General features: G+C 42.2%; 1 protein-coding gene across 1 annotated transcript in view; it reads left to right on the top strand.

Moving 5' to 3' along the window:
* Positions 1–27612, top strand: part of cblb (Cbl proto-oncogene B, E3 ubiquitin protein ligase) — a 201857-nt gene that overhangs the window by 107958 nt on the left and 66287 nt on the right. The window contains exons 5-8 of the mRNA XM_084178229.1: positions 4831–4987; positions 6324–6445; positions 12577–12714; positions 18825–18918. Of these exons, the coding sequence (XP_084034355.1) occupies positions 4831–4987; positions 6324–6445; positions 12577–12714; positions 18825–18918 (511 nt within the window). The remainder of the gene's footprint in view (positions 1–4830; positions 4988–6323; positions 6446–12576; positions 12715–18824; positions 18919–27612) is intronic.

Below are 27612 nucleotides of genomic sequence, written 5' to 3'. Positions count from 1 at the left end.
GAAAAATCATTTTTCAGGATCTCAGAGCCAGTTTTCCTTTGTAGAATGTCAAAAGACCCAGTGTGGATAATAATCTGCATGTTGCTTGGATGTGTAGAGAGAATAACTGGCAACATTTCTGTTAGCTCTCTGACCGATGTGTCAGCCATGGTTAGATTTTCAGTCTTTGCCATTCTGATATGCATGGTTATGTCATCCCCAATCAATGTAGTATCTGGCTTATCAAACGTGGAGTTAGCAAAGTTTCTTCTTTCCCTCATCCTATCAGTGGTTTTAGGGCTATTTCTTAGATTTTGATTAGCCCTAATGCTAGTGTTGTAATTAGCTTCCCTAGGTTCATTTACACACATTTCGATCCGAGTCAGTGGTTCGTACCTGTTTTGCAGTGTAAATTCAGGTGGTGGATTGAGGGTTGGTGCTCTCTAATTTGATTTCTCGCTGGATTTGCCTCTGCAGCGCACAACTTCAGACCAAGTCCCCGCTGGAGTTGATGCCTTCGGTCTAGCCCCGGTGCTATGCCAATAAGATGTGTCATTGGGAAAGGCTGGTTTGAAAGCCTCTGCGGTTATTCCAGTGGCATTAGCACATGTCCAGGGGAGAGTGTCAGCCAGGTCCGTGACCAAGTGGTCAAAATTTTAAGTAATCCCTTGTATACCAATCTGTGTCTGTCCGTTAGCATTTGGTAGCTCGACCCCTAGAGTAGCTGCTACAGAGTCAATGAATTGTTCACTCTCACGTTTTTCAAGCTGTGTTATCGTCTCATTCAGCCGTTTGCTCTGAAATTGCTCTGATCTGTTCACCAGTTTTGACTGCGTTCTATCAAGTATAGGGAAATCTTTAGAGCTCTCTAGCCTTAGGTTAGCTTGTTTTGCTATATTAGCCTTAGCATTTGTTGATTCACCTACCGGACAAGACCCACAGTCCGACCGGAGGAGCGCTCTGGTGACTAAATCTTCTAAGCGGTTGATCCGTTCCTCCAACAGCTGTCTTAGCTCCTCCATCACAACGTGATTGGTTTCCTCTAGTAGCTAGAATCCTTAGCGCCGTGGCAGGGAATGGTTATGCGGAGGCAGCGGACGAGTGTTAGTAAAGGCAAGATGAAATCAAGAATAGTCTGATGGGTGACAATATTAGCCTATCACTTGTGAATTATATATTATCACTTGTGAATGATGCCCAGCATAAGAAACAATGCCTTTTTTTGCAAATGTTTCTAATCATAGTCACACACATTACATTTACATTTTACATTTTAGTCATTTAGCAGACGCTCTTATCCAGAGCGACTTACAGTTAGTGAATACATATTTATTTTTTTATTTTTTTATATTGGCCCCCCGTGGGAATCGAACCCACAACCCTGGCGTTGCAAACACCATGCTCTATCAACTGAGCTACATCCCTGCCGGCCATTCCCTCCCCTACCCTGGACGACGCTGGGCCAATTGTGCGCCGCCCATGAGTCTCCCGGTCGCGGCCGGCGGCGACAGAGCCTGGATTCGAACCAGGATCTCTAGTGGCACAGTTAGCACTGCGATGCAATGCCTTAGACCACTGCATGTAGTCTAGCCCATAGGCCTATATGTTTTGATAAGGTTTGTGTCACAACTAAAGTGGCCAAATAACTTCCTAAAATTAAGCACATGAATCCACTTTACAAGGGGTGTAGAGCCTAACTGGCATACATAAGCAGCACGTGAGTTTCAAGTTTGGGGAAGATAATTTTCACCATAAAAATGTACCTTTATAATAAAAGCATTACATGCATAATTGCATTTGCGGTCATTTTTGATATTGGTGTTTTCTGCAAATGGAACATTCACGCTTATAGCCTACTACCACGTGCACATTGCTGCTCTTATGATGTGAAGAAATAGCCTAATAGTTTATCAACATTTTAAGCTAAACGTTCTGATCTGTTGCCTCAGCCACATTGCGGAAAAAATGTTTTTGATGCAAGTGGTTGTATTAATTTGTGATCTATCGCATCCCACAACTGTCCCAGACTATGTTTGGAATATGTATTTCTCGCACAGAATAGAATAGGTCGACTTTTGTACTATGGAGGATAGTAGATTGACATAAGCTAGTGCTTTTGCTGTTCGTTAGGCCTACTCATCTTGTTCGCTGATGAAAAGTAAATGTGGTCAGTTCTTCCAATATCTTCAATATGCACCTCGAATTGGACGCATGCAGTTCCGTCCCCGATGTGTCTGTCTTCACTTGTAGCCTGTGAGAAAGACCCTATCACGTGATGGAGAGACATGTACGTTGAGCACCAATACGTTTTATCTGTAGTTTCTCTTCATTATTTATCTTCATATGTCAAGGATTGAAAAATATTTGCCTGTAGATTGTCAACTTGATTCATGATGATGATTGCTAGCTTGCTAGCTAAGATTTTGAAAGTATGATGTTGACATGATCAGTCCAATCAAAGGTACTGTAGATATAATGTGATTTGACGTCATTCTATCTGTGGTCAATGACCTTGAGCCTTCTTGGATGGGCACTTCTAATGTAACGCTATGGCAGCACCCAAGGGGCTAGAATTTTCTAGCTCTACCCTTAGATTTGGCGGTGAAGTAGTGTCCCCATGAGTGACAGAACACTGAGCCAATCACGACGCAACTAGAGAACATTACCCAATCACGGCGCAACTAGAGAACATTATCAAGCCCTATGCGCCGTATTTTCCGCTGGCTGCCCCTACCACAGAAAGCACTGAGCTAGGCTGAAACACCTGCATTTTGGAGCTGCCTTACTCAAGAAAGCAATAAAGAGACCAAGTTTGTATGCAGCTTTATTAACAATTATATATATTTTTTTACATTGTTTGCAAACTGATATGCGACACATATTAAAGGTGGGGTTTTTTTCCCCCGCTAAACAGGTGGGGCTCAAAACAACATCATCATGAATCAAGTCGACAATCTACTGGCAAATCTTTTGTTTTTTAATTGCTACTCCCACATTACACATTCACACAGCATATTTTCCCCATTCTACACTTGACAAGCAGTTCCTTTATTCCACCACTTGGTACTGTGTGTACGCATTGTCATGGCTGTGCGTAAATTTACGCACACTTTCAAGCAAACATTCATATTGATACATTTCAAACTTTGCGTGAAAATGATCCCACGCATGGTTTATGAACAGATTTGTGCCTACGCATGATTGATAAATGAGGGCCCTGCTTCCTACTCTTTTAAAGTGGTCAAGCAGATATACATCCTTCATCTGTTCTGGATTTATTGATACAGTGCCTTCAGAAAGTATTCACTTTTTCCACATTGACCGTTTCCACATTTTGTTGTGTTACAGCCTGAATTTAAAATTGATTCAATTGAGATTTGTTGTCTCACACAATAGTCCATAATGCCAAAGTGGAATTATGCTTTTCAAAATGTTTGCAAATTAATAAGAAATGAAGTATTCAACTCCTTTGTTATGGCAAGCCTAAATAAGTTCAGGAGTAAAAATGTGCTTAACAAGTTGGACTCACTCTGTGCAATAATAGTGTTTAACATGATTTTTGAATGACTACCTCATCTCTCTACCCCACACACACAATTATCTGTAAGGTCCTTCAGTCGAGCAGTGAATTTCAAACAGGTTCAACCACAAAGACCAGGGTGGTTTTCCAATGCATTGCAAAGAAGGGCACCTATTGGTAGATGGGTAAAAAAATATATATTGAATATCCTTTTGAGCATGGTGAAGTTATTAATTACACTTTGGATGGTGTATCAATACACCCAGTTACTACAAAGAGACAGGCGTCCTTCCTAACTCAGTTGCCGGAGAGAAAGGAAAACGCTCAGGGATTTCACCATGAGGCCAATGGTAACTTTAAAACAGTTACAGAGTTTAATGGCTGTGATAGGAGAAAACTGAGGATGGATCAACAACATTGTAGTTACTCCACAATACCAACCTAAATGACAGAGTGAAAAGAAGGAAGCCTGTACAGAACATGCATCCTGTTTGCAACAAGGAACTATAGTAATACTGCAAAAGCAATGTATGGCAAAGCAATTAACTTTTTGTCCTGAATGCAAAGTGTTATGTTTGGTGCAAATCCAATACAACACATTACTTAGTACCACTCTCCATACTTTCAAGCATAGTGGTGGCTGCATCATGTTATGGGTATGCTTGTAATCGTTAAGGACTGGGGAGTTTTTCAGGATAAAAAATAAACGGAATGGAGCTAAGCACAGGCAAATTCCTAGAGGAAAACCTGGTTCAGTCTGCTTTCCACCAGATACTGGGAGATTACTTCACCTTTCAGCAGGACAATAACCTACAACACAAGGTCAAATCTATACTGGAGTTGCTTACCAAGAAGCCGGTGAATGTGGCTGAGTTAGAGTTTTGACTTAAATCTACTAGAAAATCTAGGGCAAGACCTGAACATGGTTGTCTAGCAATGATCAACAACCAATTTGACTGAGCTTGAAGAATTTTGAAAATATTAATAGGCAAATGTTGCACAATTCTGGTGTGGAAAACTCAGAGACGTACCCAGAAAGACTCACAGCATTAATCTCTGCCAAAGGTGCTGAAACTTATGTAAATGAGATATTTCTGTATTTAATTTTCAATGAATTTGCGAAAATGTCTAAAAACATGTTTTTTACTTTGTCATTATGTGTTATTGTGTGTAGGTAGGAAAATGTAATATATTTAATCCATTTTGAATTCATGCTGTAACATAACAAAATGTGATTCTTATTATGAGCTACCACCAGGGTTACTTTGGTGACTTTAGACAGTTGTTTAGCACCACTGACTTTTGGCTTGTGGTCTGGTTGTGCCCTCCAGGACCATCGTGCCTTGGAAAGTGTTCCGACAGTGCCTTCACGAAGTGCATCACATCAGCTCTGGCCTGGAGGCCATGGCCCTTAAGTCCACCATCGACCTCACCTGCAACGACTACATATCTGTCTTTGAGTTCGACATCTTCACCAGGCTCTTCCAGGTAAATTTCATTTGTTCATTTTCTCCGGCTTTTTTACATCTATTTTTCTCTTTTAGTAGAATTCTGGCGTGGGTGTATTGTCTCATTTACAGGAAAACTCTCCCTCGCCTCATTTCATCAAGCAAAACGAGAATGGATATAGCTCAAACTCAAACATGTAACCCATGTCTGTGGAACACACTCGTATTATTTATTTTATCACGTGCTAATGTTGTAACCCCTAGAGCTTCCATCAGCTTGATGTACTTCCATTGGGCCACCAAAGCCAGGGACTATTGAAAAATGTAGCATTGTTTTGAATAGATATGACTTCATGACGGGTGGGGGGGGGGGGTTGTCGTTGAGTGAGTCTCACTCAGTTAGGCTAAACCCCCCCCCGCCCCCGTGGTTTGGCCGTGTTCAGCTGATTCATTGGCTGTGAATCCACGGGGAGCTGGCACACTAACTAGCCATGAGGAGTGACCACAACTGAGACAAAAAGGCCACAGTGCTTTATAAATAAGGTCCAGCAAGTCATGGAAACTCAATGCAGTTTCACAGTGAGATGGAAATGAACAGTAAAGTAACAGAAAGCATGCAGAGTCATTAGATGTTTATTTACCTAGCTCACAAAAAAAAATTTACACAGTGGCCATTTGGCACATCACACTGAAGAGACTCAGAAAAAATAATTTGACTGCACCTAGAACTTGAACCTCACTGATTTTTCTTTTATTGCTTTTGTCCCCCCCACTCCCCACTCCCCACTCCCCCCCCCCCCTTAACGTCCTTGATCTGCAATTTCTAGCATATGCAACACCTGACCAGTACTATTCTGGGAATTATTTCAACTGTTAAGATACTTTTCATCCGACCTTGAAGGGCATTTTGATGTACAGCAAAGGATTGGGTTCTCTCTGACTCTTTTGCACAATTGTTTTGTGCTTTTTTGTCATATCCAATTATGATCTTATCTCATCGCTGCGCCACTCGGGAGGCCCTTCTATGTGCACTATACTATCAGTAATTGGGTTTTCTCCCGGCTCCAAGAAATAGTGCCCTTGAAGTTCTGAGTAGATTCATACTCTGTACAAGTGACCCTGGTTTAGGACACTGTAAGAATGGAAGACAGGATGGAATCTGATGTTTCCTCATCTTGTGATGTAATAAAGTGTGTGTGTGTGTGTGTGCGTCACTTAAATTATTGTGTTATTCAAGTGGATCCACACATCTGTGACCTCCAAGAATTAGGAGTCCTTGCATGCACAATGTTTCATTGTTGATCCAAATGAAGTATGTGTGTGTGTGTGTGTGTGTGTGTGTGTGACTCCTCTCCTTCTTCTCTCCTCCCTATCAGCCATGGGGCTCCATCCTGAGAAACTGGAACTTCCTTGCTGTGACTCACCCTGGCTACATGGCTTTCTTGACCTACGATGAGGTTAAGGCACGGCTACAGAAGTACATCAACAAACCCGGCAGGTATGTACATGCCACAGGAAGGAGTGTTGGTGTGCATGTGTAAACGTGTGTGCATGTGTGTGCGTTCGTATATGTGGTTAGGGTATGTTGGGGTCTTACCGGAAACAGGTTTACACTCCTGTCCATCTGTTTATCTGTGATTGATTCTCCGGGCCTCTTGATTTACTCTCAGACGGACTACTTCTGCCTGAATTTTTGGCTGTGACAAGGAAACATTTTCTTTTTTTAAAGCCCCTGGCATGTGGGCAGTCTAGATATGGATAATTGTGTTTCTGTTTATCTTTTATAATAGTACTATGTTAGTAAATTAGCTAATTCTGAATCTAGCCCAATGTATTGCAGAATACCTTGCATCAACATCATTCAACATTGCTTTGCATTGGAGTAGGACCAACTGATGCAAATGATTCTAGAAGGGCCAATTGTTCTGTGCAGTTAATTAACGAATGAATCTCCTCTTGTCACTTGCTGCATTGTCTGTCTGCTGTCCCACTTGGTGGTTACATTACAATTGCAGGAAGATATAAATCTACGCCCAGGTAGCTGATAACAACAAGGCTATTGTACTGTACTGTACTGTACTGTGCAGTACAGTACAGAACAGTACAGAAGATGGCGCCGGAGAAGATGGCTGCCGTTTTACAGCCCTCTAACCAATTGTACTATTATGTGTGTTTTTTCGCGTTATTTGTAATTTATTCTGTACATAATGTTTCTGCCACCGTCTCTTATGACCAAAAATAGCTTCTGGATATCAGGACAGCGATTACTCACCTCGTATTGGACAAAGATTTTTTCTTTAACGAGTCGGACGCGAAGGATATACTACAGACACCCGACAAGGCCCAAATCCCCGTCATTCGCATGAGAAAGAGACGGAGATATCGTGGACGTAGGTCGGGGTGCCTTGTAAGGATCCGACGGCGAGCGTGTAAACTGCCTCTTCTATCAATCCTATTAGCCAATGTTCAAACTTTTGAAAATAAATTGGACGACCTAAGATTACGGTTATCCTACCAACAGGACATTAAAAACTGTAATATCTTATGTTTCACCAAGTCGTGGCTGAACGACAACATGGATAACATACAGCTGGCAGGATATACGCTACATCGGCAAGATAGAACGGCTGACTCTGGTAAAACAAGGGGTGGCGGTCTGTGTATATTTGTAAACAACAGCTGGTGCATAGATTCTAATACTAAGGAAGTCTCGAGGTTTTGCTCGCCTGAGGGTAGAGTATCTCATGATAAACTGTAGACCACACTATTTACCAAGAGAGTTTTCATCTATATTTTTCGTAGCTGTCTATTTAACACCACAAACCGATGCACGCACTAAGATTGCACTCAATTAGTTGTATAAGGCCATAAGTAAACAGGAAAACGCTCATCCAGAGGCAGCACTCCTAGTGGCCGGGGACTTTAATGCAGGGAATCTTAAATCCGTTCTACCTAATTTCTACCAGCATGTTAAATGTGCAACCAGAGGAAGAAAAACTCTAGACCACCTTTACTCCAAACACAGAGACGCGTACAAAGCTCTACTTGGCCTCCATTTGGCAAATCTGACCATAACTCTATCCTCCTGATTCCTGCTTATAAGCAAAAACTAAAGCAGGCAGCACCAATGACTCGGTTAATAAGGAAGTGGTCAGTTGACGCAGATGCTAAGCTACAGGACTGTTTTGCTAGCACAGACTGGAATATGTTCCGGGATTCTTCCGAGAGCATTGAGGAGTACACCACATCAGTCACTGGCTTCATCAATAAGTGCATTGATGACATTGTCCCCACAGTGACCGTACGTACATACCCCAACCAGAAGCCATGGATTACAGGCAACATCCGCACTGAGCTAAAGGGTAGAGCTGCCGCTTTCAAGGAGCGGGACTCTAACCCGGACGCTTATAAGAAATCCCGCTATGCCCTCCGACGAACCATCAAACAGGCAAAGAGTCAATACAGGACTAAGATTTAATCGTACTACACCGGCTCTGACGTTCGTCGGATGTGGCAGGGCTTGAAAACTATTACAGACTACAAAGGGAAGCACAGCCGCGAGCTGCCCAGTGAGACAAGCCTACAAGACGAGCTAAATCACTTCTATGCTCGCTTCGAGGCAAGCAACACTGAAGCATGCATGAGAGCATCAGCTGTTCCGGATGACTATGTGATCACACTCTCCATAGCTGATGTGAGTAAGACTTTTAAGCAGGTCAACATTCACAAGGCCGCAGGGTCAGACAGATTACCAGGACGTGTACTCCGAGCAAGCGCTGACCAACTGGCAAGTGTCTTCACTGACATTTTCAACATGTCCCTGACTGAGTCTGTAATACCAACATGTTTCAAGCAGACCACCATAGTCCCAAGAACACTAAGATAACCTGCCTAAATGACTACCAACCCGTAGCACTCACGTCTGTAGCCATGAAGTGCTTTGAAAGGCTGGTCATGGCTCACATCAATACCATTATCCCAGAAACCCTAGACCCACTCCAATTTGCATACCACCCCAACAGATCCACAGATTATGCAATATATTTTGCACTCCACACTGCCCTTTCCCACCTGGACAAGAGGAACACCTACATGAGAATGCTATTCATTGACTATAGCTCAGCGTTCAACACCATAGTGCCCTCAAAGCTCATCACTAAGCTAAGGACCCTGGGACTAAACACCTCCTCAGATCCTCAAGAAGTTCTACAGCTACACCATCGAGAACATCCTGACTGGTTGCAACTGCTCGGCCTCCGACCGCAAGGCACTACAGAGGGTAGTGCATACGGCTCAGTACATCACTGGGGCCAAGCTTCCTGCCATCCAGGACCTCTATACCAGGCAGAGTCAGAGGAAGGCCCTACAAATGGTCAAAGACTCCAGCCACCCTAGTCATAGACTGTTCTCTCTGCTACCGCACGGCAAGCGGTACCGGAGCGCCAAGTCTAGTTCCAAAAGGTTTCTTAACCGCTTCTACCCCCAAGCCATAAGACTTCTGAACAGCTAATCATGGCTACCCGGACTATTTGCAAACGCCCCGAAAAGAGATCTTCTCACAAAACCGGTTCTGAAAAGCTGAGACTCTCACGAACCCGAACGTGTCGTCCGAACTCTTACAATTCCAACTACGAATCCTGCAAGATACTGTTCTTAATTATGTAATATAATAATAATATGCCATTTAGCAGACGCTTTTATCCAAAGCGACTTACAGTCATGCGTGCATAATTTTTTTTGTGTATGTGTGGTCCCGGGGATCGAACCCACTACCCTGGCGTTACAAGCGCCGTGCTCTTCCAGCTGAGCTACAGAGGACCACAATTATAGAACTACCTTTTTTGCCAGTCACTGACTCAAAGCCACAAGAGGGTAGAACATATTTCAAACGTTGCTTGTTAGGGGGAGGAAGTTGCAGAAACGTTGGAATGGTTTAGTCTACCATCTGAAGTCGGTCCCTTCGGTGTGCTTAACTCTTCACAGGTCTTCTCATGAAAATGTCTGTAAAGTCTGAACGGTTTGAGCTATAATAAAAAAACTCTCATGAACATGTCATCCGTTTTGGTCTACGACACCCACAAGCTTTGCAGGACTCGTCCGAAGGTCATCTGGTGATTGTGCGGTAAGAATGACTGGAAGTGAATAGGGTCTTCTTTTTTTTATCAGCTTTGATATTGCAAATAGGTTGTGGCTTCCATCAATGGAATTGTCTGCATCATTTCCAATCCCCCATATATATTTTTGTAAATATAGTGGGGGAAAAAGTATTTAGTCAGCCACCAATTGTGCAAGTTCTCCCACTTAAAAAGATGAGAGAGGCCTGTAATTTTCATCATAGGTACACGTCAACTATGACAGACAAATTGAGAATTTTTTTCTCCAGAAAATCACATTGTAGGATTTTTTATGAATTTATTTGCAAATTATGGTGGAAAGTAAGTATTTGGTCACCTACAAACAAGCAAGATTTCTGGCTTTCACAGACCTGTAACTTCTTCTTTAAGAGGCTCCTCTGTCCTCCACTCGTTACCTGTATTAATGGCATCTGTTTGAACTTGTTATCAGTATAAAAGACACCTGTCCACAACCTCAAACAGTCACACTCCAAACTCCACTATGGCCAAGACCAAAGAGCTGTCAAAGGACACCAGAAACAAAATTGTAGACCTGCACCAGGCTGGGAAGACTGAATCTGCAATAGGTAAGCAGCTTGGTTTGAAGAAATTAACTGTGGGAGCAATTATTAGGAAATGGAAGACATACAAGACCACTGATAATCTCCCTCGATCTGGGGCTCCACGCAAGATCTCACCCCGTGGGGTCAAAATGATCACAAGAACGGTGAGCAAAAATCCCAGAACCACACGGGGGGACCTAGTGAATGACCTGCAGAGAGCTGGGACCAAAGTAACAAAGCCTACCATCAGTAACACACTACGCCGCCAGGGACTCAAATCCTGCAGTGCCAGACGTGTCCCCCTGCTTAAGCCAGTACATGTCCAGGCCCATCTGAAGTTTGCTAGAGTGCATTTGGATGATCCAGAAGAGGATTGGGAGAATGTCATACGGTCAGTTGAAACCAAAATAGAACTTTTTGGTAAAAACTCAACTCGTCGTGTTTGGAGGACAAAGAATGCTGAGTTGCATCCAAAGAACACCATACCTACTGTGAAGCATGGGGGTGGAAACATCATGCTTTGGGGCTGTTTTTCTGCAAAGGGACCAGGACAACTGATCCGTGTAAAGGAAATAATGAATGGGGCCATGTATCGTGAGATTTTGAGTGAAAACCTCCTTCCATCAGCAAGGGCATTGAAGATGAAACGTGGCTGGGTTTTTCAGCATGACAATGATCCCAAACACACCGCCCGGGCAACGAAGGAGTGGCTTCGTAAGAAGCATTTCAAGGTCCTGGAGTGGCCTAGCCAGTCTCCAGATCTCAACTCCATAGAAAATCTTTGGAGTGAGTTTAAAGTCCGTGTTGCCCAGCGACAGCCCCAAAACATCACTGCTCTAGAGGAGATCTGCATGGAGGAATGGGCCAAAATACCAGCAACAGTGTGTGAAAACCTTGTGAAGACTTACAGAAAACGTTTGACCTGTGTCATTGCCAACAAAGGGTATATAACAAAATATTGAGAAACTTTTGTTATTGACTAAATACTTATTTTCCACCATAATTTGCAAATAAATTCATTAAAATTCCTACAATGTGATTTTCTGGAGAAAAAAAATCTCATTTTGTCTGTCAAAGTTGACGTGTACCTATGATGAAAATTACAGGCCTCTCTCATCTTTTTAAGTGGGAGAACTTGCACAATTGGTGGCTGACTAAATACTTTTTTCCCCCACTGTAAGTTAACTTTGAATAAGACCGTAATTGAAACTGTACAGCCTATGGACTTTGTTTGATGTCAGGTTTCATTGGACACTACCTTTGCTGGAAGACAAGTCAGCTGAAGGTGATTGGGCTGTATCACATAATGGGGTTTATCACATAATGTAGCCTGATGGAGACAGTTCAACCATTGATCAGAGTTATTCATCCTCTATCTTTTATGTCAAGCTGTTTCATTCTGTTTGTTCACACACAAACAGATCAGTTGATATATTTAATTAATCCTGTGCCAAGAAGGGACTGTGTAATTAGGCTATACACCACCGTATGCGGTAGTCATTTGGGAGAACGAGTGAAGCAGCAGGGTAAAGTAAGCGGACAGGCTGGTTTTAATTCAGATAAAGTGTTTACCTTCTTCTTTACTAATAAAAGATAAATACACATATAAAATAATATTTCAATTCATGGAGAATTAACGCAAAAAATGGCGACGCGTTCACTGTTCTAATCAATGATAATCAAATCATATATCACCAAATAGAATGTGCTCAAAACGTGTAATTCCAATTGAACATATTTTTTGTTGTTGGTAAAACAGCAATTATTTAGTGACGTGTGAATATCTGACCCAGAATGTTGTCAAATTATTAACTTTTGTGATGCTGTGTTCATGTTGAAATAATAAAGTATATTTTTTCAGTTCTTGAAAAACGGCTTCCATCCGACAGCGACAATATTACTGCTAAATGTTTGATTTGTCTGACCTCCCTGTTCCCCATCTCTCATTCTAGCTACATCTTCAGACAAAGCTGCACACGACTGGGCCAGTGGGCCATTGGCTACGTCACCAACGACGGGAAAATCCTGCAGACCATCCCCCACAACAAGCCCCTCTTCCAGGCCCTCATCGACGGCTGCAGGGAAGGCTTGTACGTAAAAACCTGGGAATTAAGCATTGTATTTTTCTGTAGCACAAGTTGCATTCCATCTAAATTCTAATAAAATACATCTAGAAGCGTTCAAGATATACTGAAAACATCCAAAATACATAATCTATACAGCTAAAAACAACAATGCAATGTCAAAACAAGTTGATTTATCAAATTACCTGATTTTGATAACCGTTATTTTGGACAAAATCAAGACGTGAATATTCTTGTAAGGCTTTTTGTATAAAAAAGCTTAAATTACAGCTCAATTTGAGATAAATTTGAATTTGCGATTATTTGTGATTAAACACAGCAAATCCTGCGATTAAATTGATTAAATGTTTTTATCATTTGACAGCCCTAATTGAAATACATGCATATTTAATAATTTTATTTTAAATACTTATTTTCTGTGTATTTTAGTATTTTCACATATATTTTAGTATTTGTATTTATTATGGATCCCCAGTAGCTTTTCGGGTCCAGTAAAAATTATGGCAGTAATATACAGTGCATTATAATACAATTCTTTAACTATAAATACATTTTACAACAGATTTCACAGTGTACAGTGCATTCGGAAAGTATTCAGACCCCTTCACTTTTTCCACATTTTGTTACGTTACAGCCTTATTCTAAAATGGATTACATTAATTTTTTTCCTCATCAATATACACACAATACACCATAATGACAAAGTGAAAGTAGGTTTTTAGACATTTTAGCTAATTTATTACAAATAAAAAACAAAATACCTTATTTACATCAGTATTCAGACCCTTTTGTATGAGACTCTAAATTTAGCTCAGTTGCATCCTGTTTCCATTGATCATCCTTGAGATGTTTCTACAACTTTATTAGAGTCCACCTGTGGTAAATTCAATTAATTGGACATGATGTCGAAGGAAATGTCCATAGAGCTCCAAGACAGGATTGTGTCGAGGAACAGATCTGGGGAAGGATATCAAAACATTTCTGCAGCATTGAAGGTCCCCAAGAAAACAGTGGCCTTGATCATACTTAAATGGAAGAAATTTCTAACCACCAAGACTCTTCCTAGAGCTGACCGCCTGGCCAAACTGAGCAGTCGGGGGATAAGGGCCTTGGTCAGGGAGGTGACCAAGAACCTGATGGTCACTCTGACAGAGCTCCAGAGTTCCTCTGTGAAGATGGGAGAACCTTCCAGAAGGACAACCATCCCTGCAGCACTCCCCCAATCAGGCCTTTATGGTTGAGTGGCCAGCCGGAAGCCACTCCTCAGTAAAAGGCACATGACAGCCCGCTTGGAGTCCTAAAGGACTCTCAGACCATGCGAAACATTTTTGGCCTGAATGCCAAGCATCACATCTGGAAGAAACCAGGCACCGTACATCACCTGGCAAATACCATCCCTATGGTGAAGCATGGTGGTGGCAGCATCAAGCTGTGGGGATGTTTTTCAGTGGCAAGGACTGGGAGACTAGTCAAGATCGAGGGAAAGATGAACGGAGCAGTACAGCGAGATGCTTGATGAAAACCTGCTCCAGAGCGCTCAGGACTTCAGACTGGGGCGAAGGTTCACCTGGCTTTGAGACAAGTCTCTGAATGTCCTTGAGTGGCCCAGCCAGAGCCCAGACTTGAACCCGATCGAACATCTCTGGAGAGACCTGAAAATAGTTGTGCCGCCGACACTCCCCATCCAACCTGACAGAGCTTGAGAGGATCTGCAGAGAAGAATGGGAGAAACTCCCCAAATACAGGTGTGCCAAGCTTCTAGCGTCATACCCAAGAGGACTCGAGGCTGTAATCGCTGCCAAAGGTGCTTCAACAAAGTACTGAGTAAAGGGTCTGAATACTTATGTAAATGTCATATTTCAGTAAAAAAAATACATTAGTAAAAATATTTTAAAAAAATAATAATAATCTTAGTCATTAAGGGGTATTGTGTGTAGATTCAACTACTTGCATTTTTCATATTTTTTTACATATCTACTTAGAAGTTCCATGGCAGTTATTATTCAACAGTAGGAAATTACAAATCACACTCACTAACTATAGGTCGTTATCGATAAAACGTCACAATAAGGTGCAGACCATTCGATTTGGCTGCTAGGGGGCAAGGAGACCCCCAGCTCTGCTAAAACCATTGACACGTATTTCAAGGGATTGTTAAATAAATGTTGTAACTATTTGGTTTTAATATCATCACCTCTTGAAGAGCATAGTCAGAACAACACATTTCCGATTATTACACATTTAGCTCTATCATCAGATTTATACAGCTAGTAACTGTATAACTGTAACTGTAGCTCAGCTGGTAGAGCACGGCGCTTGTAACGCCAGGGTAGTGGGTTCGATCCCCGGGACCACCCATACAGAAAAATGTATGCACACATGACTGTAAGTCGCTTTGGATAAAAGCGTCTGCTAAATGGCATATTATTATAACTGCATGCTTTTGTTGATCAGTAAACATCAGTGTAATTTCAAATACGTGTAGGTTAGCCTATCCATTTGGCTTGTAGCTAGCTAGCAAAGCAAACAACGTGTAATTTAGCTTGCTTCATCAGAGATTTAAAGAGCTTGACATTGGCAAGGCCTTTGTCCTGGTAAAGTTGTCAGTCGGACTTCTGTCATCACCACTATATATGGCAAGCAAATCAAACAATATTTCTATATAGCCATGTAGTTTCTCCCCTGAAAGTTAGCTTGTTAACTAGCCATATTTACGTGGGTCCGGTTTCCCAAAATCATCTAAAGGCTAAGTTCATCGTTAGATCCTTCTTAGGAGCATTGTTAAATCTCCAAGCTGTTTCCCAAAACCATTGTTATTAATGTTGCACTTGAAAACGTTCGTAATCTAACGCTTGCCTCTGACCAGCTAAGTGCGTCATTAGATGCTTTTCTGTGCTCCCTCGTCACTTTATACACATAAGATCTCCGCAAAACATAGAATCACATGGTTTATCTGTCTCTATGTGACCACAATAACTTCTGAGCAAAGGTGACTACAAATAAAAAGTTGCCAATGTCTTTGCAATTGATACAAACAAGCGACTAGGGCTGGGTGGTATACAGTATTTTACGATATACCGGTATTGATGCACGGACCGGTTTGGTTTGTTAAATGTGATACGCCGTGTGTAACGTCAATTTTTATAGTTTATTTTGCTACTTGAGTCATCTCTCTCCTCTCTCTCTCTCTCTCTTTCTCCATGACACTTTCCACACAGACCTAGCCCCGCCCCCTGTCACTCAAGGACCGCATTTGTTGTTCCTCGGACCACGATACACTTGCGTTCAGTCTCTGAATGTTCAGAGATAATAGACAGCGGGTAGCAGCAGGAGGGGGGGGTGTCAATGTAAATAGTCTGGCTGGCCATTTGATTAATTGTTCAGCAGTCTTATGGCTTGGGGTTATTTATTTATTTTTATTTTACCTTTATTTAACTAGGCAAGTCAGTTAAGAACAAATTCTTATTTACAATGACGGCCTACACCGGCCAAACCCGGACGACGCTGGGCCAATTGTGCGCCGCCCTATGGGACTCCCAATCACGGCCGGCTGTGATACAGCCTGGAATCGAACCAGGGGGTCTGTAGTGACACCTCAAAGCACTGAGATGCAGTGCTTTAGAACGCTGCGCCACTCGGGAGCTGTTAAGAAGTGTTTAGGCCCTAGACTTGGCGCTCCGGTACCGCTTGCCGTGCGATAGCAGAGAGAACAGTCTATGACTTGGGCGACTGAAGTCTTTGACAATTTTTTGGGGTTTCCTCTGACACCGTCTAGTGTATATTAGGTCCTGGATGGCAGGAAGCTTGGCCCCAGTGATGTACTGGGCCGTACGCACTACCCTCTGTAGCGCAGAGCAGTTGTCATACCAGGCGGTGATGCAACCGGTCAGGATGCTCTCGATGGTGCAGCTGTATAACCTTTTGAGGATCTGGGGACCCATGCCAAATCTTTTCAGTCTCCTGAGGGGGAAAAGGTGTTGTCGTGCCCTTTTCACGACTGTCTTGGTGTGTTTGGACCATGATAGATTGTTGGTGATGTGGACACCAAGGAACTTCAAACTCTCAACCCGCTCCACTACAGCCCCGTCAATGTTAATGGGGGCCTGTTCGGCCCGACTTTTCCTATAGTCCACGATCAGCTCCTTTGTCTTGCTCACATTGAGGGAGAGGTTGTTGTCCTGGCACCACACTGCCAGATCACTGACCTCCTCCATATAGGCTGTCTCATCGTTGTCGGTGATCAGGCCTAACACTGTTGTGTCGTCAGCAAACTTAATGATGGTGTTGGAGTCGTGTTTGGCCACGCAGTCGTGGGTGAACAGTGAGTACATGAGGGGACTAAGCACACACTCCTGAGGTGCCCCAGTGTTGAGGATCAGTATGGCAGACGTGATCAAGCAAGGAGGTTGGCAGAGCCAAGCACAAGCTAGTGAGATCCTATTGGCCCATTCTAGCATGCATCTGCATATTTCCGTTAGAGAACGCCTACTCTGTGAAGTGCGCGTGTGCAATAACTCAATTCGCCTTTGCACTCCTTCTAAACAACAACATTTTTTTTACAACTTTGGCAAAGGGTAAAGGGTACAAAACTTAGTCCACTCTGTTCTAGCATATTCTAGTTTTGGGAACAGAAAACTGTATTGAGATCAAATGTTTGATCGATGAGAAAACTTGCAGAATGTCGGTCAAAATCCATCTCCTTCCATCTTCTTCCACTGCCGGCCACTGGTGCTGTAATTTCTAACCGGTTCACCCGATATGGATGATAATAACCTAAGATTAAAGCTGATAGTCTGCACTTTAACCTCATAGTCATTGTATCATTTCAAATCCAACGTGCTGCAGTACAGAGACAAAACAACAACAAAAATTGTCACTGTCCCAATACTTTTGGAGTTTACTGTATAACTCTGATAGAGCTAAATGTGTGCAATTGTTTTGCATGGAATAATCTGCATTTTGTAGTTCTGACTATGCTCTTCAAGATGTGATGATATTACAAACGAATAGTTAACATTTATTTAACAATCCCTTGAAAACAGCACGCAGTTGTCAATGGTTTTAGTGGAGCAGGGAGTCTCCTTGCCTCCCAGCAGGTAAATCGATTGCTCTGCACCTTATTGTGAAGTTTTATTGATAACGACCTATAACATTTTACATTTTAGTCATTTAGCAGACGGTCTTATCCAGAGAGACTTACATGAGCAATTAGGGTTAAGTGCCTTGCTTAAGGGCACATCTACAGATTTTTCACCTAGTCGGCTCGGGGATTAGAACCAGCGACCTTTCGGTTATTGGCACAACGCTCTTACCCACTAAGCTACCTGCCGCCCTAAAATGTCAGAAATAAGTGAAAGATTTAATGTGACTGCTAAAGCAAGTCACACTAATGAAGGCAGTTTAACGGATCAATAATCCAGGCTGTAATCCCTCGATCCTCTCTCGTCTCTGTTTTAATAGGGAGGAGAACTGAGATGTAGCAATTTACTCACTTTCTTATTTCCTCTCTGTCTTGACTGCTCAAGCGACAAGGGATGATTACCTCTGTAAATGTCGTTTGATCTCTCTCTCCACACTTGCGTGGTTTCGGTTCAGAGCGCCATTGGGAGACGAGCAAAGGTGGCCCACTTCTGCAAATATTCTAATGGAGGATTCCTGGGATACAGTTATGCATGAAAGCACATTAGGCTCAATGCCTGTCTGTCGGTGGACAAGGCAGTCAGACCATGGGGACTCAATTTGGAGGTAGCACTTAATTTGAAGTGCACAGCCATTACACTCTTCCTAGTGCTGTCATAAGAAAGCTATCGGGGTAAAATACAAATTGCAGAAACAAATGACCTACAAATGCATTCATGTGCCATGCTCCATGAAACGTATTGAAAAAGTATTCTGTGTCATGACAATGCCCAGTCTCTTTTAAAGTGGTCCTAATTTGAGATGCCATGCAATGTCATTTGTATGACTGTGTTATGAAGATGTTTGACAATGGATGTTAAAGTGTAACTAAATTTAGCTTGTTGTGCCTTCTGTGACATCTCTGTGTCATTCTTAGTTTTTGTCAGCAATCTGTGAGGAATGCTGTAATATCTAAGCTGTCTCTCTTCTGTCCTCAGTTACTTGTTTCCTGACGGACGCAGCTACAACCCTGACCTCACAGGCTTGTGTGAACCCACTACCCATGATCACATTAAAGTCACACAGGTCAGTGTGTGTGTGTGTGAGAGAGAGAGAGAGAGAGAGAGAGAGAGAGAGAGAGAAAGAAAAAAAAAATATGGTTATGTCTGCAACTGCAGTCTGTGTGTATGCAGGGGCGCAACTTTCACTAGGGACAGGGGGACGGGACGGGGGGGTCATGTCCCCCCCACATTCTGAAATTGCATTTTTGTCCCCCCCCCCCAGTTTTATAATTTCACTGTGATACAAAAAGTGGCGCCGATGTGCTTTAGGACCATTGTTTTCTAAAGCCAGTGTGGCATGTTGAATTTGTTTTCTTCCGATGAATTTGTCTCTAGCGTTTGAATGGTTTGGGCTATTTATATATTATGAACCCATCACTGAAGCTAACACTTTTTTTGACAAAATCGCACACAATGACTGGGGGAAATAAATTGAATGCAATTGTGATCTTCTTCCTATGAATTTGGCTGTAGCGTTGGAACGGGCTATTTAAGCAATAAGGCACAAGATGGAGTGCTTTATCCTGAATACAGTTACAGGTAAATGGCATTGTCCAGCCCGATGTGAAAGCGGAGGGCCAGTAAACCAATTTACCTGTGACTGTATTCATGAAACAGCACTGACTCACGTGCCTTATTGCTTTTATAAAACATTTACCACCATATTAAAACAACAATGAATGACACATGTTCATTAAAAACTTTATTTTGATAAGTAAATTCATACAATTTAATTATTCCACCAGAGGACATAGTCCGGACAGAATCTGGTATTTAGTTTGTTTGGTCATGTTGCTACAGACACACTCCAGTCATTAATTATTTTTGCATGTTAAAGGACTGGTCGTCCATTCTAACGAAAGTGGTTGCTATGCAGGCTGACAAACGTTCTTTTCACTTCCTAGCTAGCTTGTCAACTTCAGCTAACTCCGTCACGTCAAACATTCCACCTGGAATGACAGTCCACTAGCTGCACACTTATGGAGGTCAAATTCTTATGGAGGTGCAGTGATAATTCAGATGGAACTGTTAGTAGGCATAGTGCGCCTGTGACGGACAATACAGCTCAGCTTGGAACGTTGCTCCTCCAATCAGCATCCACGATCCAAACAACCAGTTTTATAATGGCAATTATGATCCCAACCCTGAAAGCTAAGACTCTCAGGAACATACAGTGCCGTGAAAAAGTATTTGATCCCTTTCAGATTTGTGCATATTTTTGACACTGAATGTTATCAGATCTTCAACCCAAACCTAATATTAGATAAAGAGAAACTGAGTGAACAAATAACACAAAATATTGATACTTATTTCATTTTTTTAATTAACAAAAGTATGCAACACCCAATACCCCTGTGTGAGTAAGTAATTGCCCCCTTACACTCAATAACTGGTTATGTCACCTTTAACTGCAATGACTGCAGCCAAATGCTTCCTGTAGTTGTTGATCAGTCTCTCACATCGCTGTGGAGGAATTTTGGCCCACTCTTCCATGCAGAACTGCTTTAACTCGGTGACATTTATGGGTTTCCTGAACTTTCCAATTATTGTCTGATGCATTTCAATCACTTCAAAGCATACTTCATTTGGCATTACCTGATTTGACATAAGGCCAGATTCAAAATGTTCATAAAATACTTTTTACACATTCGTTTCGGATACCCCCAAGAGTCCTAAAATAGAGAAGAAGATTAGTCTGATGGTCCATGTTATCACTATCTTAAAACAAGGAAGTAATATAATAAAGAAAACACTTAGTATTCCGAGGAATTCACTGTACTTCAACATTGTAAAGGTCTACCACATCTACTTCTGGCTCTCATCATCCCTTAAAAAGTGGTTATCAATCAGAGCTTGTCAAATCTGATAGACCAACATCAATAACTCCTCCTTCAGATAAAGGCCTATGTAACTTCTGTTCTGAGCACATCATTTGATCGATAATATGCTGAGGTTATGAAACTATATCTTGTTCAATTTGAGCTAACGTAACCAAAAAACTATGGGGGGGGCAAACTCACCATGTTCAAAATTACATGACCAAAATCAACTCAAGGACTTGGTTTGAAGTTACTTGGACGTGATTAGGCCACAACTTTTGAACGTGGTGAGCTTGCCCCTATCACCCTTAGTTTTTTGGTTATTTTGGCTACAGTTCACTCAAGTTGGCAGTGGCGTTTGAAACAAATCTGAACCATGGATGACTGTCTATCCTGGCCCCATAGATGACTTTCTGGGTAAATGAAAAAATGGGGAGAAAGTAAGGAACTTGTCTGTCGGTCCTGCGTTAAAGAAGATTGTGATAAATAAAAAAGTATACCAGTTTTTAATTTAAGGACCAAAAATTGACAGCTGTGCCATACAGATTGCAAAATAGTTGGGAAGAGATTTTCGATGTACCGATTCCATGGCACATGGTTTATGAACAGATACACAAAACAACGCCGGATTCAAAACTTTGAGTTTTTCAATTTAGATTATTCTACAAAATTCTTGCAACCAACAGAATGTTAAATCAAGGATACAACCATCTCAGCTCTGCAGATTTTACCTGCGAAGAGACAGAATCATTAGATCATTTGTGTTGGTACTGTCTATATGTAGCTTGTTTTTGGTCGCAGGTTCAGGAATGGCTGAAGAATTGCAACATTTACCTGGAGTTAACTCTGCAAATAGCACTGTTGGGTGATCTGAAAAGTCATATTCAATCGATCAATAATATAATAATACTCTTAGCAAAAATGTTTATCTTTAATTTACAATCTGTGGAAACTATGAGAATACAAAAGGGTCTAAACTTTTGTGAAACATCACAGCACAGTTGAAAAATATATGGCAAATAAAAATCAAAACTGGATGGTCTTCAGAGATAGATGGGAGAGGTTGAGGGTAGACATCAACACTATGAAATAACACCAAAAAAGTGTTAAAGAAATCAAAATATATTTTATATTTGAGATTCTTCAAAGTAGCCACCCTTTGCCTTGATGACAGCTTTGCACACTCTTGGCATTCTCTCAACCAGCTGCATGAGGTAGTCACCTGGAATGCATTTCAATTAACAGGTGTGCCTTGTTAAAAGTTAATGTGTGGAATTTCTTTACTTCTTAATGCGTTTGAGCCAATCAGTTGTGTTGTGACAAGGTAGGGGGTTATACAGAAAATAGCCCTATGTGGTAAAAGACCAAGTCCATATTATGGCAAGAACAGCTCAAATAAGCAAAGAGAAACGACAGTCCATCAATACTTTAAGACATGAAGGTCAGTCAATACGGACCATTTAAAGAACTTTGAAAGTTTCTTCAAGTGCAGTCGCAAAAACCATCAAGCGCTATGATCAAACTGGCTCCCATGAGGACCGCCACAGGAATGGAAGACCCATAGTTACCTCTGCTGCAGAGGATACGTTCATTAGCGTTAGCAGCATCAAAAATTGTAGCCCAAATAAATGCTTCACAGAGTTCAAGTCACAGACACATCTCAACATCAACTGTTCAGAGGGGACTGTGTGAATCAGGCCTTCATGGTCGAATTGCTGCAAAGAAACCACTACTAAAGGACACCAATAATAAGAAGAGACCTGCTTGGGCCAAGAAACACGAGCAATGGACATTAGACCGGTGGAAATTTGTCCTTTGGTCTGGAGTCCAAATTTGAGATTTTTGGTTCCAATCGCCATGGCTTTGTGAGACGCGGTGTGGGTGAACGGATGATTTCCGCATGTGTATTTCCCACCATAAAGCATGGAGGAGGAGGTGTTATAGTGTGGGGGTGCTTTTCTGGTGACACTGTCTGTGATTTATTTAAAATTCAAAGCATACTTAACCAGCATGGCTACCACAGCATTCTGCAGCGATACACCATCCCATCTGGTTTGGGCTTAGTGGGACTATCATTTGAGAGTGATGGAGTGCTGCATCAGATGACCTGGCCTCCACAATCCCCCGACCTCAACCCAATTTTGATTGTTTAGGATGTGTCGGACGGCAGAGTGAAGGAAAAACAGCCAACAAGTGCTCAGCATATGTGGGAACTCCTTCAAGTCTGTTGGAAAAGCATTCCAGGTGAAGCTGGTTGAGAGAATGCCAAGAGTGTGCAAAGCTGTCATCAAGGCAAAGAGTGGCTTCTTTGAAGAATCTCAAATATAAAATATATTTTCATTTGTTTAACACTTTTTTGTTACTACATTATTCCATATGTGTTATTTCATAGTTTTGATGTCTTCACTATTATTCTACAATGTAGAAAATAGTAAAAATAAAGAAACCCCTTTAATGAGTAGGTGTGTCCTAACTTTTGACTGGTACTATATATATATATATATATATATATATATATATATATATATATATATATTTATATTTATAAAATGTTGTATATATGGGAGATTGGAAATGATGCAGACAATGAAGCCACAATCTATATGCAATATTAAAGCTGAAAAGGTTAAGATATCTAACTATATATTCATAGAAACTTGAAATATTGTCTGGCTAACTAAGTTTGATGATGTTTTATATAGAGAAAGTCTACATAAAAAAAACATAAAGTCTTGCTTTTTATAGGAGTTCAATTACCTTTGCTCTAGTTCGGTCTTTTATCTGTCAATTAAACATTTTTAATAATGATCTCTTACCTAGCTTGATGACTGTGGTAATTTTTGCTTAATTTGCAGTTCTAATAAGAACTGGTAAGAAGGGCCATGGGTCAATGGCTCCTTAACAGCTTCTACCCCCAAGCCATAAGAATATCCTACCAACGGGAGGCACTTAACCCTAATTGCTCCTGTAAGTCGCTCTGGATAAGAGCGTCTGCTAAATGACTAAAATGTAAATGTAATAAAAAACTGTAATATCTTATGTTTTACTGAGTCGTGGCTGAACGACGACACAGATAATATAGAGCTGGCGGGTTTTTCCATTCATCGGCAGGACAGATAAGCTACGTCTGATAAGACGAGGGGCGGGGTGTGTGTCTATTTGTCAATAACAGCTGGTGCGCGATGTCTAATATTAAATACGTCTCGAGGTATTGCTCGCCTGAGGTAGAGTGCCTTATGATAAGCTGTAGACCACACTATCTACCAAGAGACTTCTCATCTATATTATTCATAACAGTCTATTTACCACCACAAACCGATGCTGGCACTAAGACCGCATTCAATGAGCTGTATAAGGCCATAAGCAAACAAGAAGATGCTCATACAGAAGCGGCTCTCCTAGTGGCCGGGGACTTTAATGAAGGCAAACTTACTTCAGTTTTACCTCATTTCTACCAGCATGTCACATGTGCAACCAGAGGGAATATAAACTCTAGACCACCTTTAATCCACACACAGAGACGCATACAAAGCTCTCCCTCGACCCTCCATTTGGCAAATCTGACCATAATTCTATCCTCCTGATTCCTGCTTACAAGCAAAAAATAAAGAAGGAAGTACATTTAAGTCATTTAGCAGACGCTCTTATCCAGAGCGACTTACAGTTAGTGCATACATTATTTTTTATTTTTTCATACCCCCTGTGGGAATCGAACCCACAACCCTGGCGTTGCAAACGCCATGCTCTATCAACTGAGCTACATCCCTGCCGGCCATTCCCTCCCCTACCCTGGACGACGCTGGGCCAATTGCGCGCCGCCCCATTGGTCTCCCGGTCGCGGCCGGCTACAACACAGCCTGGATTCGAACCAGGATCTCTAGTGGCACAGCTAGCACTGCGATGCAGTGCCTTAGACCACTGCGCCACTCGGGATACCTACCAGTGACTCTCTCAATACGGAAGTGGTCAGATGACGTAGATGCTATGCTACAGGACTGTTTTGCTAGCACAGACTGGAATATGTTCCGGGATTCATCCAATGGCATTGAGGAATATACCACCTCAGTCATTTGCTTCATCAGTAAGTGCATTGACGATGTCATCCCCACAGTGACATATCCCAACCAGAAGCCATGGATTACAGGCAACATCTGCATTGAGCTAAAGGCTAGAGCTGCCGCTTTCAAGGAGCGGGACACTAATCTGGACGCTTATAAGAAATCCCGCTACGCCCTCAGACGAGCCATCAAACAGGCAAAGCGTCAATACAGGATTAAGATTGAATCCAACTACATCGGCTCTGACGCTCGTCAGACGTGGCAGGGCATGAAAACTATTACGGACTACAAATGGAAACCCAGCCGCGAGCTACCCAGTGACGTAAGCCTACCAGACGAGCTAAATGTATTTTATGCTCGCTTCGAGGCAAGCAGCACTGAAGCATGCATGAAAGCACCAGCTGTTCCGGACGACTGTGTGATAACGCACTCCGTAGCCGATGTGAGCAAGACCTTTAAACAGGTCAACCTTTACAAAGCCGCGGGGCCAGACGGATTACCAGGACTTGTACTCAAAGCATGCACGGACCAACTGGCAAGTGTCTTCACTGACATTTTCAACCTCTCCCTGACCGAGTCCGTAATACCTACATGTTTCAAGCAGACCACCATAGTCCCTGTGCCCAAGGAAGCGAAGGTAACCTGCCTAAATGATTACAGCCTATAGGGAGGTTAGAGACCTGGCAGTGTGGTATCAGGACAACAACCTCTCCCTCAATGTGAGCAAGACACAGCAGCTGATAATGGACTACATTCACATCGACAGGGCTATAGTGGAGCGGGTCGAGAGTTTCAAGTTCCTTGGTGTCCACATCACCAATGATCATGGTCCAAACACACCAAGACAGTCGTGAAGAGGGCACAACAAAACCTTTTCCCCCTCAGGAGACTGAAAAGATTTGGCATGGGTCCCCAGATCCTCAAAAAGTTATACAGCTGCACCATCGAGAGCATCCTGACCGGTTGCATCACCGCCTGGTATAGCAACTGCTCAGCATCTGACCGTAAGGCGCTACCGAGGGTAATGCGTACGGCCCAGTACATCACTGGGGCCAAGCTTCCTGCCATCCAGGACCTACAGTTGAAGTCGGAAGTTTACATACACTTAGGTTGGAGTCATTACAACTCGTTTTTCAACCACTAAACAAATTTCCTGTTAACAAACTATAGTTTTGGCAAGTCGGTTAGGACATCTACTTTGTGCATGACACAAACAATTGTTTACAGACAGATTATTTCACTTATAATTCACTGTATCACAATTCCAGTGGGTCAGAAGTTTAAGTACAGTAAGTTGACTGTGCCTTTAAACAGCTTGGAAAATTCCAGAAAATGATGTCATGGCTTTAGAAGCTTCTGATAGGCTAATTGATGTCATTTGAGTCAATTGGAGGTGTACCTGTGGATGTATTTCAAGGCCTACCTTCAAACTCAGTGCCTCTTTGCTTGACATCATGGGAAAATCAAAAGAAATCAGCCAAGACCTCAGAAAAAAAATTGTAGACCTCCACAAGTCTGGTTCATCCTTGGGAGCAATTTCCAAACGCCTGAAGGTACCACGTTCATATGGACAAACAATAGTACGCAAGTATAAACACCATGGGACCACGCAGCCGTCATACCGCTCAGGAAGGAGACACGTTCTGTCTCCTAGAGATGAACGTACTTTGGTGCAAAAAGTGCAAATCAATCCCAGAACAACAGCAAAGGACCTTGTGAAGATGCTGGAGGAAACAGGTACAAAAGTATCTATATCCACAGTAAAACAAGTCCTATATCGACATAACCTGAAAGGCCGCTCAGCAAGGAAGAAGCCACTGCTCCAAAACCGCCATAAAAAAGCCAGCCTACGGTTTGCAACTGCACATGGGGACAAAGATCATACTTTTTTGAGAAATTTCCTCTGATCTGATGAAACAAAAATAGAACCGTTTGGCCATAATGACCATCGTTATGTTTGGAGGAAAAAGGGGGTGCTTGCAAGCTGAAGAACACCATCCCATCCGTGAAGCACGGGGGTGGCAGCATCATGCAGTGGGAGTGCTTTGCTCCAGGAGGGACTGGTGCACTTCACAAAATAGATGGTATCATAAGGAAGGAAAATTATGTGGATATATTGAAGCAACATCTTAAGACATCAGTCAGGAAGTTAAAGCTTGGTCGCAAATAGGTCTTCCAAATGGACAATGACCCCAAGCATACTTCCAAAGTTGTGGCAAAATGGCTTAAGGACAACAAAGTCAAGGTATTGGAGTGGCCACCACAAAGCCCTGACCTCAATCCTATAGAAAATGTGTGGGCAGAACTGAAAAAGCGTGTACTAGCAAGGAGGTCTACAAACCTGACTCAGTTATACCGGCACTGTCAGGTGGAATGGGCCAAAATTCACCCAACTTATTGTGGGAAGCTTGTGGAGGGCTACCCGAAACGTTTGACCAAGTTAAACAATTTAAAGGCAATGCTACCAAATACTAATTGAGTGTATGTAAACTTCTGACCCACTGGGAATGTGATGAAAGAAATAAAAGCTGAAATAAATCATTCTCTCTAGTATTATTGTGACATTTCACATTCTTAAAATAAAGTGGTGATCCTAACTGACCTAAAACAGGGAATTTTTACTGGGTTTAAATGTCAGGAATTGTAAAAAAAAATTGAGTTTAAATGTGTTTGGCTAAGGTGTATGTAAACTTCTGACTTCAACTGTATATACTAGCCGGTGTCAGAGGAAAGCCCACAAAATTGTCAAAGACTCCAGTTACCCAAGTCATAGACTGTTCTCTGCTACCGCACGGCAAGCGGTACCGGAGCGCCTAGTCTAGTACCAAAAGGCTACTGAACAGCTTC

Source organism: Coregonus lavaretus (assembly GCF_964263955.1).
Source record: "Coregonus lavaretus genome assembly, chromosome: 15".
NCBI lineage: Eukaryota > Metazoa > Chordata > Actinopteri > Salmoniformes > Salmonidae > Coregonus > Coregonus lavaretus.
This window is presented reverse-complemented; position numbering and strand designations above follow the sequence as displayed.